The sequence below is a fragment of the Colobus angolensis genome, unplaced genomic scaffold, assembly GCF_000951035.1.
Source record: "Colobus angolensis palliatus isolate OR3802 unplaced genomic scaffold, Cang.pa_1.0 Scaffold46, whole genome shotgun sequence".
Classification (NCBI taxonomy): Eukaryota; Metazoa; Chordata; class Mammalia; order Primates; family Cercopithecidae; genus Colobus; species Colobus angolensis.
In genome coordinates, this window is record NW_012118043.1 from 10,325,389 (window position 1) to 10,337,835 (window position 12,447).

The 12,447-nt window shown below is 38.9% G+C and overlaps 1 protein-coding gene across 2 annotated transcripts in view; it reads left to right on the forward strand.

Annotated features, from left to right (window-relative positions):
• STAG1 (stromal antigen 1) overlaps positions 1–12,447 on the forward strand; it is a 301,019-nt gene that overhangs the window by 101,042 nt on the left and 187,530 nt on the right. For both annotated transcript variants that reach the window (XM_011958167.1, XM_011958168.1), the window contains exon 6: positions 12,115–12,319. In XM_011958167.1, coding sequence (XP_011813557.1) covers positions 12,115–12,319 — 205 coding nt within the window. The remainder of the gene's footprint in view (positions 1–12,114; positions 12,320–12,447) is intronic.

The window sequence follows — 12,447 nt, forward strand, 5'->3', positions numbered from 1 at the left end:
AGAGTTGACTATTCATGTGCTTTGCTCACTTTTTAATGGGATTATTTTTTTTTTTAAATTTATTGTTGAGTTGTTTGAGTATTCTGGGTATTAGTCATTGTTGGATGTATAGTTTGCAAATATTTTCTCTCATTGAAGAGGTTGTCTCTTCACTCTGTTGTTTTCTTTGCTGTGCTTTTTTATTTTTAGTTTAATGTATCTTGTTTGCCTTTTTTGTTTTTGTTGTCTGTGCTTTTGATGTCTTAGCTATAAATTATTTGCCTAGACCAGTGTTCTGAATTGTTTTTCCTGGGTTTTCTTCTACTAGTTTTATAGGTTCAGGTCTTACATTTAAGTCTTTAATTTATCTTGAGTTTTTTATATAAGGTGAGAGATAGGGGTTCAGATTCATTCTTCTGCATATGGATATCCAGTTTTTCCAGTATCATTTATTGCAGGAAGGTGTACTTTCTGCAGTATATGTTCTTGACACCTTTGTCAAAAATCAGTAGGCTATAAATATGTGGATTTATTTCTGGATTCTCTGTTGTATTCAATTGGTATGTGTGGTTATTTCCATACCAGTACTTTGCTCTTTTGGCTAATACGCTGTAATGCCTTCAGCTTTGTTTTTTTTTTGTTTTATTTCATTTCATTTGTTTGTTTGTTTTGCTTAACTTTGCTTTGGCTATTCTGGCTCTCTTTTGGTTCCATACACATTTTAGGATTTTTTTTTTCTGTTTCTGTGAGAACTGACATTGGTATTTTGATACGGATTACTTTGAATCTATATATTGCTTTTGACAATATGGTCATTGATATGGTTTGGATGTTTGCCCCCTTTAAATCTCATGTTGAAATGTAATCCCCAGTGTGGGAAGTGGGGCCTGGTGGGAAGTGTTTGGGTCATGGGGACAGATCCCTCGTGAGTGGCTTGGTATCCTCCTTGCAGTAACGAGTGAATTCTCACTTTCAATTCACAAGATATCTGGTAATTTTTTAAAGTGTGGCACCCCTGCCCCGTTACTCCTTCTCTCACCGTGTGATTCACTGGCTCACCTTCACCTTCTGCTGTGATTATAAGCATCCTTGAGGACGTCACCATAAGATGAGCAGACTCCAGTACTGTGCTTCATATACAGCTTCTAGAACCTGAGCCAGTAAACCTCTTTTCTTTATAAATTACCCAGTCTCAGGTATTTCTTTATAGTAATGCAAAAAATAAAAATAAAAAAGGCGACACAGTCATTTTACCAACCTTTTTAAAAAAAATTTCAGTTGGTGCCAATATTTTACCAATATTCTTGCGAATCATGAGCGTGAGATGTCTTTCCATTCGTTTGTGTCCTCTTCAATTTCTTTCATCAGCCTTTTATAGTTTTCCTTATAGAGATCCTTCACTTTAGTTAGCTTTATTTCTAGATCTTTTATTTTTTGTAGCTATTGTAAATGGGATTGCCATCTTGATTTTTTACAGCTGTTTTATTATTGGTATATAGAAACCAATTTTTATGTGTTGAAAAAATGTAAAGCACTTTACTGAATCTGCTATCAGCTCTGAGAATTTTTTGGTAGAGGCTTTGGGTTTTTCTAAATATAAGATCATGTCATCTGCTGAGAGGGACAGTTTGACTTCCTTCCAGTTTGGGTGCATTTTGTTTTTTTCTCTTAACTGATTGGTCCGTCTAGGACTTCCAGTACCATGTTGAATAAGACTTGTAAAAGTAGGCATGTTTGTTTTGTTTCAGTTCTTAAAGGAAAAGGTTTGAATTTTTCCCCATTCAGTATGACGTTACCTGTGAGTTTGTCGTATATAAACTTCATTATTTTGAGGTATATTCCTTTTTTGCCTAGTTTATTGAGAATTTTTATCATGAAGAGTTGTTGGATTTTACCAAATTCTTTTTCTACATCTGTTGAGATGATCAGAGGGTTTTTGTCTTTCATTCTGTTGGTGTTATGTATCACATTTGTTGATTTGCATATATTAAGCCATCCTTGAATGCCTTATGTAAATTTTGCTTGATCATGGTGTATTAGTGAGTTTGTACTGAGATTAAATCAGTAATAAAAAGTCTCCCACCCAAGAAAAGCCCAGGCCCAAAAGGATTCACAGCTGAATTCTACCAAAGATAGAAGAAATAATACCAGTCCTCCTCAAACTATTCCAAAAAACTTAAAGAGGAGGGAATTCTCAGTAAGTCATTTTAGAAGGCCAGCATTACCCTGTTAGCAAAACCAGATAAGGACACAGCATAAACAACAACAACATCATAAAGGAAACTACAGGCCAACATCCCTGATGAAGTTAGATACAAAAGTTTTAGCAAACCAAAGTCAACAGCACATGAAAAAGGTAATATACTATGATCAAGCAATTTGTTAGTGTATAGTTGTTCATAATAGTCTCTGATGATCTTTTGTTTTCTGTGTTATCAGATGTAATGTCTCATTTTTCATTTCTAATTTTTTTTAATTTGGGTCTTTGTTAGTCTAGCTAGTGGTTCATCAGTTTTATCTTTTTGAAGAACCAACTTTTCATTTCATTGATCCATTTTTTTTTTTTTAGTTTTAGCTTCATTTATTTTTGGTCTGATCTGTATTATTTATTTTCTGCTGTTAATTTTGTATTTGGTTTGTTCTTCCTACTCTAGTTCCTGAGGTGCATCGTTAAATTGTTTCTTTGAAACCTTACTACTTTTCTTTTTTTTAAGACAGAGTTTTGCTCTTGTACAGGCTAGAGTGCAGTGGCGTGATCTCGGCTCACTGCAACCTCTGCCTCCCAGGTTCAGGTGATTCTCCTGCCTCAGCCAACCGAGTATCTGGGATTACAGGCACCCACCACCACACCCAGCTAATTTTTGTATTTTTAGTAGAGATGGAATTTCACCATGTTGGCCAGGCTGATCTTGAACTCCTAACCTCAGGTGATCCACCCACATCAGCCTCCCAAAGTGCTGAGATTACAGGTGTGAGCTGCTGTGCCTGGCCTGAAACCTTACTACTCGTTTGATGCAGGTGTTTATTGCTATCAACTTTGATCCTAGTACAGTTTTTGCTATATCCCACAGGTTTTGGTATGTCATGTTTCCACTTTCATTTATTTCAAGGCATGTTTTGATTTACATCTTAATTTCTTCATTGACGCAGTGGTTATTCAGGAGTGTTTTTTTTTTTTTTGAGACAGAGTCTCGCTCTGTTGCCCGGGCTGGAGTGCAGTGGCCGCATCTCAGCTCACTGCAAGCTCCGCCTCCCGGGTTTACGCCATTCTCCTGCCTCAGCCTCCCAAGTAGCTGGGACTACAGGCGCCCGCCACCTCACCCGGCTAGTTTTTTGTATTTTTTAGTAGAGACGGGGTTTCACCATGTTAGCTAGGATGGTCTCGATCTCCTGACCTCGTGATCCGCCCGTCTCGGCCTCCCAAAGTGCTGGGATTACAGGCTTGAGCCACCGCGCCCGGCCAGGAGTGTGTTTTCAAATTTTTATATATTTGTAAAGTTTTCAAAGTTTCTCTTTGTATTGATTTCTGGTTTTATTCCATTGTGGTCTGAGAAGATATTTCATATGATTTTGATTTTTTAAAATTTGATGAGACTTGTTTTGTGGCTTAACATATAGTCTATCCATGTGCTAATGAGAATGATGTGTATTCTGTTTATGGCCATACGACCCTGAACGCACCTGGTCTTGTCCGATCTCGGAGAATAATGTGTATTCTGCAGTTGTTGGATAAAATGTCCTATAAATGTCAAGTCTATTTGGTTTAAGGTCTAGTTTAAATCCAGTGTTACTTTAATGAATTTCTGTGTAGATGATCGAATGCTGAGAGTGAGGTGTTAAATTCTCTGTTATAGTCTGGGAGTCTGTTTAGATCTAGTAATGTTTGCTTTATAAATCTGGATGCTCCCCCGTTGGGTGCATATATACTAAAAATTATTAAATATTCTTGTTGGGTTAATCTCTTTATCATTATATAATAACCTTTGTCTTTGTGACTGTTTTTGATGTAAAGTTTGTTTCACTCATCATAAGTATAGCTGTTCTTGCTCACTTTTCATTTCTATTTGTGTGGAGTATCTTTGTCCATCCCTTTAGTTTCAGTCTGTCTGTGTCTTTACAGGTAAAGTGCATTTCTTGTAGGCAGCATGTAGTTGGATACTGTCTTTTATCTACTCAGCTGGTCTTTGTCTTTTTAGTGGAGTATTTAATCCATTTACATTCAAAGTTAATATTACTATACGACCCTTTGTTCCTGTCATAGTGTTAATTGTTTTCTGGTTGTTTTGTAATATTATTTGTTTCTTTTTCTCTTATTGTTTGTTGTTTGGTGATTTTCTGTAGCAGTGTCATTTGATTTTTTTATCTTCCTCATATGTGTGTTTGCTTTACCAGTGAGATTTATACTTTTGTGTGTTTTCTTGATGGTAAGCATTGTTCGTTCACATCCAGTTTTAGGACTCCCTTGAGCAGTTTTTTTGTGTAGAACAGATCTGGTGGTGATGGATTTCCTTAGCTTTTGCTTGTTTGGGAAAACATTTACTTCTGCATTTATTAAAGATAGTTTTGCTGAATATAGTGCTGTTGACTAGCAGGTTTTTGTTGTTGTTGTTGTTGTTGTTTTCTTTTAGCAGGGTGAATATGTCGTCCCATTCTCTCTGGTCCTGTAAGGTTTCTGCTGAGAAATTTACTGGTAGGCTGATGAAGGTTTCTTTATATGTGACTAGACACTTTTGCTAGTTCTTAGAATTCTTTGACTCTAAACAGTTTGACTGTAATGTGCCATGAAGACGACCTTTTTGGATCTTAGCTTCTTGTATCTAAATGTCTATATCTCTTGCTAGACTTAGGAAGTTTTCATCTATTCTTTTATTAAGTAAGTTTTAAAATCCTTTCATTCTGTCTTGGCCTTCTGGGACGATTTGAACATGTGGGTGCTCTGTGGTATTTCATATGTCACAAAGGCATTGTTCATTTTTCTTTATTTTTGTCTGACTGAATTATCTCAGAAGACCTGTGTTCAGGCTCTGATACTCACTTTTCTGCTTGATCCAGTCTTTTGTTGAAGCTTGCAAATGTATTCTTTATTTTATTCAATGAATTATTCAGTTCCAAAATTTGTGGGAGTTTTTTTGTTTTGTTTGCCAGGGTCTTTCTCTGTCGCCCAGACTGGAGTGCAGTGGCGTGATCTCTCAGCTTACTGCAACCTCTGCCTCCTGGGCTCACGTGATTCTCCCACTTCAGCCTCCCAAATAGCTGGGACTACAGGCACACACCACCATGCCTGACTAATATTTTGTATTTTTGGTAGAGATGGGGTTTTGCCATGTTGCCCAACCTGGTCTCGAACTCCTGAGCTCAGGGAATCCACCCACCTCAGCCTCCCAAAGTGGTAGGATTATAAGTGCGAGCCACAGCGCCTGACCTGGTTCTTTTTAATGATATCTGTTTCTTTGTTAAATTTTTGGTTTTTGGTTTATATCCTGAATTGTTTTGCTGAGTCCTCTGTATTGTTTTTCAGAATTCTCTTATATCTCACTGAGCTTCTTTAGAATAAATAATTTGGGTTCCTTTTCCAGGACTTAGTGATTTTTTTTTGGTGGTGGGGGGGGCCATCTGTTGCTGGGGAATTATTGTATTCCTTTGGAGATATCAAGTTCCCTTGCTTTTTCATGTTTCCTGTGTCTGTAATTGATATCTGCACATCTGTTACTGCAGTTTGCTTCTTTGAATTGTTTGCTTTTGCATGGAAGGACTTTCTCCCGAAGATGTTAGGTGAAGTTTTCTTTGGGTGGCACTCTTTGGCTTTGATTTTGGATGTGTGCAGTCTCTGGATTATTTCTTGGGTTCTTGGGACACTGGGCAGCCAGTGTGGCATGGGCTGTGAAAGTGGCAGGACATCTGTGTCCCAGGAAGTGGGCACTGGTGTTGGCAGTTGCTGCAGTGTGCTAGATTGCCAGTCTCCAGGCTCACAAGTGGTGCATACAGGTAGGTGCTACCTGTGGTGGTAGCAGCTGGGTAGGTAGGCTTAATCCTGTACCTGAGAGGAGTGTTCTGGTCCCAACATTGGTGTTCTGGGCTGTTCCGTGCTCTGGTATGGGGCTGGGGCAACCAGGGCTGGGTGGGGTTGTCCTCAGGTCCTCTGATAGTGTGTGCAGGTGCCAGATGTGGTAGGCAGGGACGAGGTAATCCCCAGGTTATCAGTGGAATGCTTGTGTAGGGGGTGGTGGCAGTTGTGCTGCTACCGTGCTGTTGGTGAGGATAGTGCTGCCTTCAGTGGCAAACAGCCTAGACTGGTAGGAGGAGAACACGTGCACCACGCTTGCCTCCGCACCACTGTGCTAGTGGTAGTAGCCCTTGTCTCAGTTACGCCTGAGATCCAGATGTGGTAGGCCAGGGTCTTTCTCATTTATATCCTGGGGGCAGCAGCCCAATCGTCTCTTGTGTCTCAGCCCAGCACTCTTGGGCTCCAGGATAGTGTGGAGTGTGTCGGGGTTAGACCTCTAAAATAGTGCCTTGCTGTTGCTGTTCAGGTCTCAGGGAATTTGTGGGACTCAGCATGCGCTTCCTCTCTGGAGCAGTGCTGTTGTACGGTCTCTCGGCAGCTCATTATAGTTTCAGGACCCATGAGGATCAAGGGGTTCTTCCATTGCTAGAATTGCAGGAGGCCACTGTGGGAATGTAGACAATTGAGGATCTCTTACTTTTCTTCTCCTCATGTTGAGGAGTCTCTGTTGGCTCTCAAGTGATCCTGGCCAAGCAGGCTGCTTTGCTTTCTTCTCCTTTTTTCCTTTAACTATTTCCTGTCACATTTCCGTTGAATTCCAGTGGATGACTTATTCAGGTTGTGATTTTATGCTTAGTATATGTATGTTTTTCCTTCAGATGGAGTCAAGCTCTGTTGCCCAGGCTGGAGCGCGGTGGTGCATCTCAGCTTACTGCAACCTGCGTCTCCCAGGCTCAAGTGATTCTTGTGCCTTGGCCTCCCAAGTAGCTGGGATTACCAGCGTGACACCATGCCCAGATTTTTTTTTTTTTTTTTTTTTTTAAGTAGAGATAGGGTTTCACTATGTTATTCGGGCTGGTCTCAAACTCCTGGGCTCAATGGATCCACCCACCTCAGCCTCCCAAAGTGCTGGGATTACAGGCATGAGCCACCACATCTGGCCTGTATACTTAATATTTTTGTTCCTCTTAGTGGATGATGTATGAAATGACACTAACCAGTTATCTTGAAGCCCCTCCCAGGTATAACTTTTTAACAAGGGTTGAATAAATGAACAATTTGGTTTTTCCAACTTTATTTTTATGAGATTAATTTATTTTTGTGTTTGATAAACATTTAGTGAACACTTAATGTAGCCCAACTTTTAGTTGGGAACTGTATATTTAGAGACAGTTGTAGATCATGAGCCCACATCCTAAAGGGGGATAGAGCTTTGTAAACTAATTGCAATTATACCTTGACAAGTTTAATAGCTGAGAAGTATACAAGACTCAGTGAGAACCCAAAGGATGAGTTGATTATCTGAAGTGTGAGGGCTTCACAAAATATTTATGCTTAGAATTAGTTTTAAAACGTGAATAGAAGTTCCCCAGAAAAACCAGGAAGGAGCTCTATCTTTCAGTGGAGTTTGGGAATGTATAGGATCACCTGAGAGAGTGAATCTCAGTCAGGGTTTTCAGTATCCTTAAAGTTTTAATGAAAAGTTGTTCCCATTATGGTGATATATAAGTTCACAGATGTGGTTTTACATCTTAAGCACTGACTATAACATTGTGATAAGTTAGAGAATGGCACTGTAGAATTTGGAATTTCTTCTGTTGATTTCAGGAATATGGTGTGTCCTCACAGATATTTATGTGGATAGTTTCAAACAATTGTTTTTTGTTTTTAAGACAGAGTTTTACTCTGTCACCCATGCTGGAGTGCAGTGGCACAAACTCAGTCTCTGCTCACTGCAGCCTCCACCTCCCAGGTTCATGTGATTCTCATGCCTCAGCCTCCCAAATAGCTGGGATTACAGGCTCATGCCACCATGCCCGGCTAATGTTTGCATTTTTAGTAGAGATGGGGTTTCACCATGTTGGCTAGGATGGTCACAAACTCCTGACCTCAGGTTATCTGGCTGCCTCAACCTTCTGAAGTGCTGGAATTACAGGCATGAGCCACCTTGCCCGGACTAATGATTCATTCATTTGATCAAGGAATATTTGAGTGTCTATTACTTTCTAAGCATTGAGGATATAGCACTGAATATACTAGGCGAAAAATAATCTTTACCCTCATGGAATTTACATTTTAGTTAGGGGGAAAAAAAAACCAATGAATAAAATATCTAAGCAAAATATTATGATATGATAGATGGCAATAAATGCTATGCAGAAAAAAATAAAGCAGAGAAAGAAGAGATTGTGGGGAGAAGAGTCGTTTAGTATAAGGAGGTCACTCCACTGCCCATCTTTATACGTCTTTTTACCTGTCATGTGTAAGTATGTATATAAAGGAGAAATTTATAACTAGTTGTATTAGAGTTAGGAAGCTCTTGAAGTGGATACAGGAAATTTTTTCTTTTTCCAAAAAATTTTTAGAGTGATATTTGCACATGGTACAAATAAAAAAAGCTAAAAGTTTCAAATGGTATACGTTTTTATTCTAGTCAGGAATTGAGTCAGAAATTGTGTTTTGTTGCTGCTATCACTAATGTATCACAGGTTTCAGATATCTTTAGTGATGAAGTGCCATTGACTACTGCTTAAGATACCAAAATTTTTCTCAATGTTCAGGCTTCACCCTCACATACCTCTGCTGTCTGCACCCCAGTGCTACAGAGGGGATCTGTCTCCACACTGTTATCCCTTCCGCTAGTGGTAGACTGGTGTTGCTTATTGCCTGGCGCTATGATGGGGGCATCTATTGTCCTAATCCTCCCTCAGTTTAACTATGCTTTGTGAGCCACCAAGGGGCCTCCTCAGCTTTCCTGTCTCTCCTTTCTGTAGCAGCCAACCTCTGTGTTGTCTGTGGTTGGCATTCAGTGGGGGCTTCTGCTCTTCGTTCTTCTTCTTCTTCTTTTTAAATATATAAATAGTGCTTTATTGATAAAAGGTTAGTTTAAATGGATGCAAAATTGCTGTGTAAAGTAAGTGTTTTCAAAATACATTTCTATGGGTAGACACTATCTTTTAGTAAAAGAGAAGTTATGTATTATCAAAAATATATATTTAGCTTTGGGCAGTAAAACAAAAGGGGATCAGAAGTGTAGCAGTGTGGGCCCTTCCTCCCTGCATAGCTGTTACCAGGAGGCAGCGTGCCTGAAGTAGTACTTTCACTCAAACATACACAGGGCTTACATTAATCACTTGCAGATGCTTTTTTTCTTTTCTTACAGATTTTTCTAGCAAAGTTATTAAACATCAAAAACTCAAATAATGGGCTCTGCATGGATATACTCTGAAGTCATGAAACACTTTTACTTAGTTACCTTCACACAGTAAGCCATAACATACAGTTTTTGGCTATTCCCAATTAAGCAACAGTGAAGGGTTCTGCCCCTCTTTTAATACTGGCAAACCTCTGCTTAGTATTGGTATAGGATTCAGGTCTCAGGACATTGTTTTGTCTCCTTCTTTCCCCCCAAGCAGTGGGTGTTTTCTTCCACTCTTCTCTCAGCTGCAGTGGGTCTTTGCTGTGCGTTGGGGATGACTCCATTTCTTAATCCTCTTCCCACCAGATTGAGGCTACTTTATAGAAGAGAAGGGTCTAGAGAAGTGAGCCAGACATTTTACCTTTTCCCCGAGAAGTTCAGGATTACCCCCTGTAGACCTGCGTTAACAAGAGAGATTAGTTAAAATGTTCTTCTGCCCTGTCCCCAGGCTTTGTTGTGAGTACCTGGTACCTGGTTGAGTCCTGTGGAATATAGTTTTTTGTGTTTTTTTGTTTGTTTGTGTTTGTTTTTGAGACAGGGTCTCTCTCTCTCCTAGGTTAGTCTTCACTAGTGACCACCAGTTGTACCAGAATCATTTACTAAATAATTCATCTTTCTTCACTGCTCATAATTCTTCTCCAACAGTAGGAATGCATTTGTCTCTGAGTAACAGAAAAGCTGACCAATAGTGGCTTAAAACTCAAAGGAGTTTGTCATGTAGAGTAAATGTCGGAGTAGACATCAAGGACCTAGACTTCTCCCATTTTTCTCTTCAACCATTCTTTATCCTCAAACTGGTCCCTTCATGGTTGCAAGATGACTGAACATCCCGCATCATGTATGCATTTCAGATCAGTGAAAAGCAGGAACAAAGGAATGGAGAGATCATAATATCCTATGTCATTCATTTTAAAAGGCTTTTCCAGAAGACTCATCTAGCAAATTACATTTTTTTCCCTCAGATATTTCTTACATATTTTCCAGGCTACTCATGTATCTCCTGTCAATAATTATTCTCTTCAATTCATGAACTGAAGTGTTTAATTAAGAAATCAAATATTTGAGTTCCTTAGGGGTTTTGTTTGTTTGTTGTACTACATTTGAATCTATTGAAGTATGCTTCTTTTTCAGATTTTCTAAAGTGCGGATTATTCTGCCTTCCCTTCCTTGCTTGATGTTGGGCCTGTTTAGGTCGTTTATTTTCTTTGTAACTTCCCTTAGGCCCAGGTTCAGTTGTTGTGGATCACAAAATGGCTAATTCTCAGTTGGTATAAAACAAGAGGAACTCTACTATAGTGGGGTTTTGTGATATAAAAGCAGCAGGTAGGCTGGTGAGATGCCTTTAGGAAGCATCTTTGCTTTCTAGTCTATGTAACTTCTCCAATCTATACTCACACTCCCAGTCATGTAGTGCTCCCTACAACTCATCTAACACCAACATTAACTTTCTTTTCGGGTTTTGACTCTGAGTCCAGTCTCTTCTAGTGTCTGCTTTTTGTTACCTGTTCTTGGGATCTGCTATTCCATATATCACACTAGTTCTCTTTCCTATGACTCCAGCAGAGCTCAAAGCCTCACTTAAACAAATTTGCCTAGCAGCACTTTGTTCTAAAAAAGACAAAAAGCTACACATTGAGAATATTCAGGCAACCGTGTTCACAGAATTCCTCATTCTCTGCCTTGTTAAATTCCATTTCTGTACTAAAGTGTCTTAAGATAGAGAGGGAAACTTCTAGCCAATTGGGTTGTACTCTAAGTTTTGTGTTTTAAACAAGATGACACAACCTGGTGATACCAAAAACTCAGATTGTTTTCTTAGAAAAGTTAATCAGTCCAGTGTATGAAGTGGAATTAAAATCAAGTTCATAGTAAAATTTGAAGAAATTTGGTTGGAGTTTAGGATATATAAGATTATTTTTGGACTTCCCAATGAAATGCTTATACTTTTGAAATTATCACTTCTTAAAAATTCAATTTAAAACATTGAAAGATGTGATATGACACAGGTATCATTATTACTTTGATCAAAATTCAAATGGCAATCATCCTTTCTTGTCTAAACTTCGAAAATTTTTTTTTTACTATTTCAAATTATCTCAACTAAGAACCAAATACAACAAACTAGACTATTATTTTCTTTTTTTTTCTTTTTTTTTTTTCTTTTGAGACAGAGTCTCGCTCTGCCGCCCAGGCTGGAGTGCAGTGGCCGAATCTCAGCTCACTGCAAGCTCCGCATCCCGGGTTCATGCCATTCTCCTGCCTCAGCCTCCGGAGTAGCTGGGACTACAGGCGCCCGCCACCTCGCCCGGCTAGTTTTTTGTATTTTTAGTAGAGACGGGGTTTCACCGTGTTAGCCAGGATGGTCTCGATCTCCTGACCTCGTGATCCGCCCGTCTCAGCCTCCCAAAGTGCTGGGATTACAGGCTTGAGCCACTGTGCCCGGCCTAGACTATTATTTTCAACGAAAGGCTTAGAACGATAAAGTGGATGCTGTTTCTAAAATAGTAATTTTGAGTACTTTAAGAATTACTTAGTTGTGGCAGATCAAAACCAAATAAAGATAAAGCAATCAAATGTACTATGAAAGTCACCTATTTCTTTCTGTAATGACTTTGCAAAACAGGGTTCCTATGTAGGTAGGAAGAAAAAAAAAAAGCTTGGATCAAACTGCTATAATATGACATGCTTAATGTGTTCCTTTTCTCTTTTTTAGGACAGTGGTGATTATCCTCTTACTATGCCTGGACCTCAGTGGAAAAAATTTCGTTCAAACTTTTGTGAATTTATTGGAGTCCTAATTCGACAGTGTCAGTATAGCATAATTTATGATGAGTATATGATGGACACAGTAATCTCCCTTTTGACGGGTTTGTCAGACTCCCAGGTCAGAGCTTTTAGGCATACAAGTACCCTGGCTGGTAAGTAATCAACATTTTATTTCCTTTTCATTTAGTTTTGTTGAATATGTTTTATTCTGATTAAAAACTTAATGAGAATAAGATTTAATTAAAACTTTAATTAGAATAAAACTTTCATTTGAATAGTT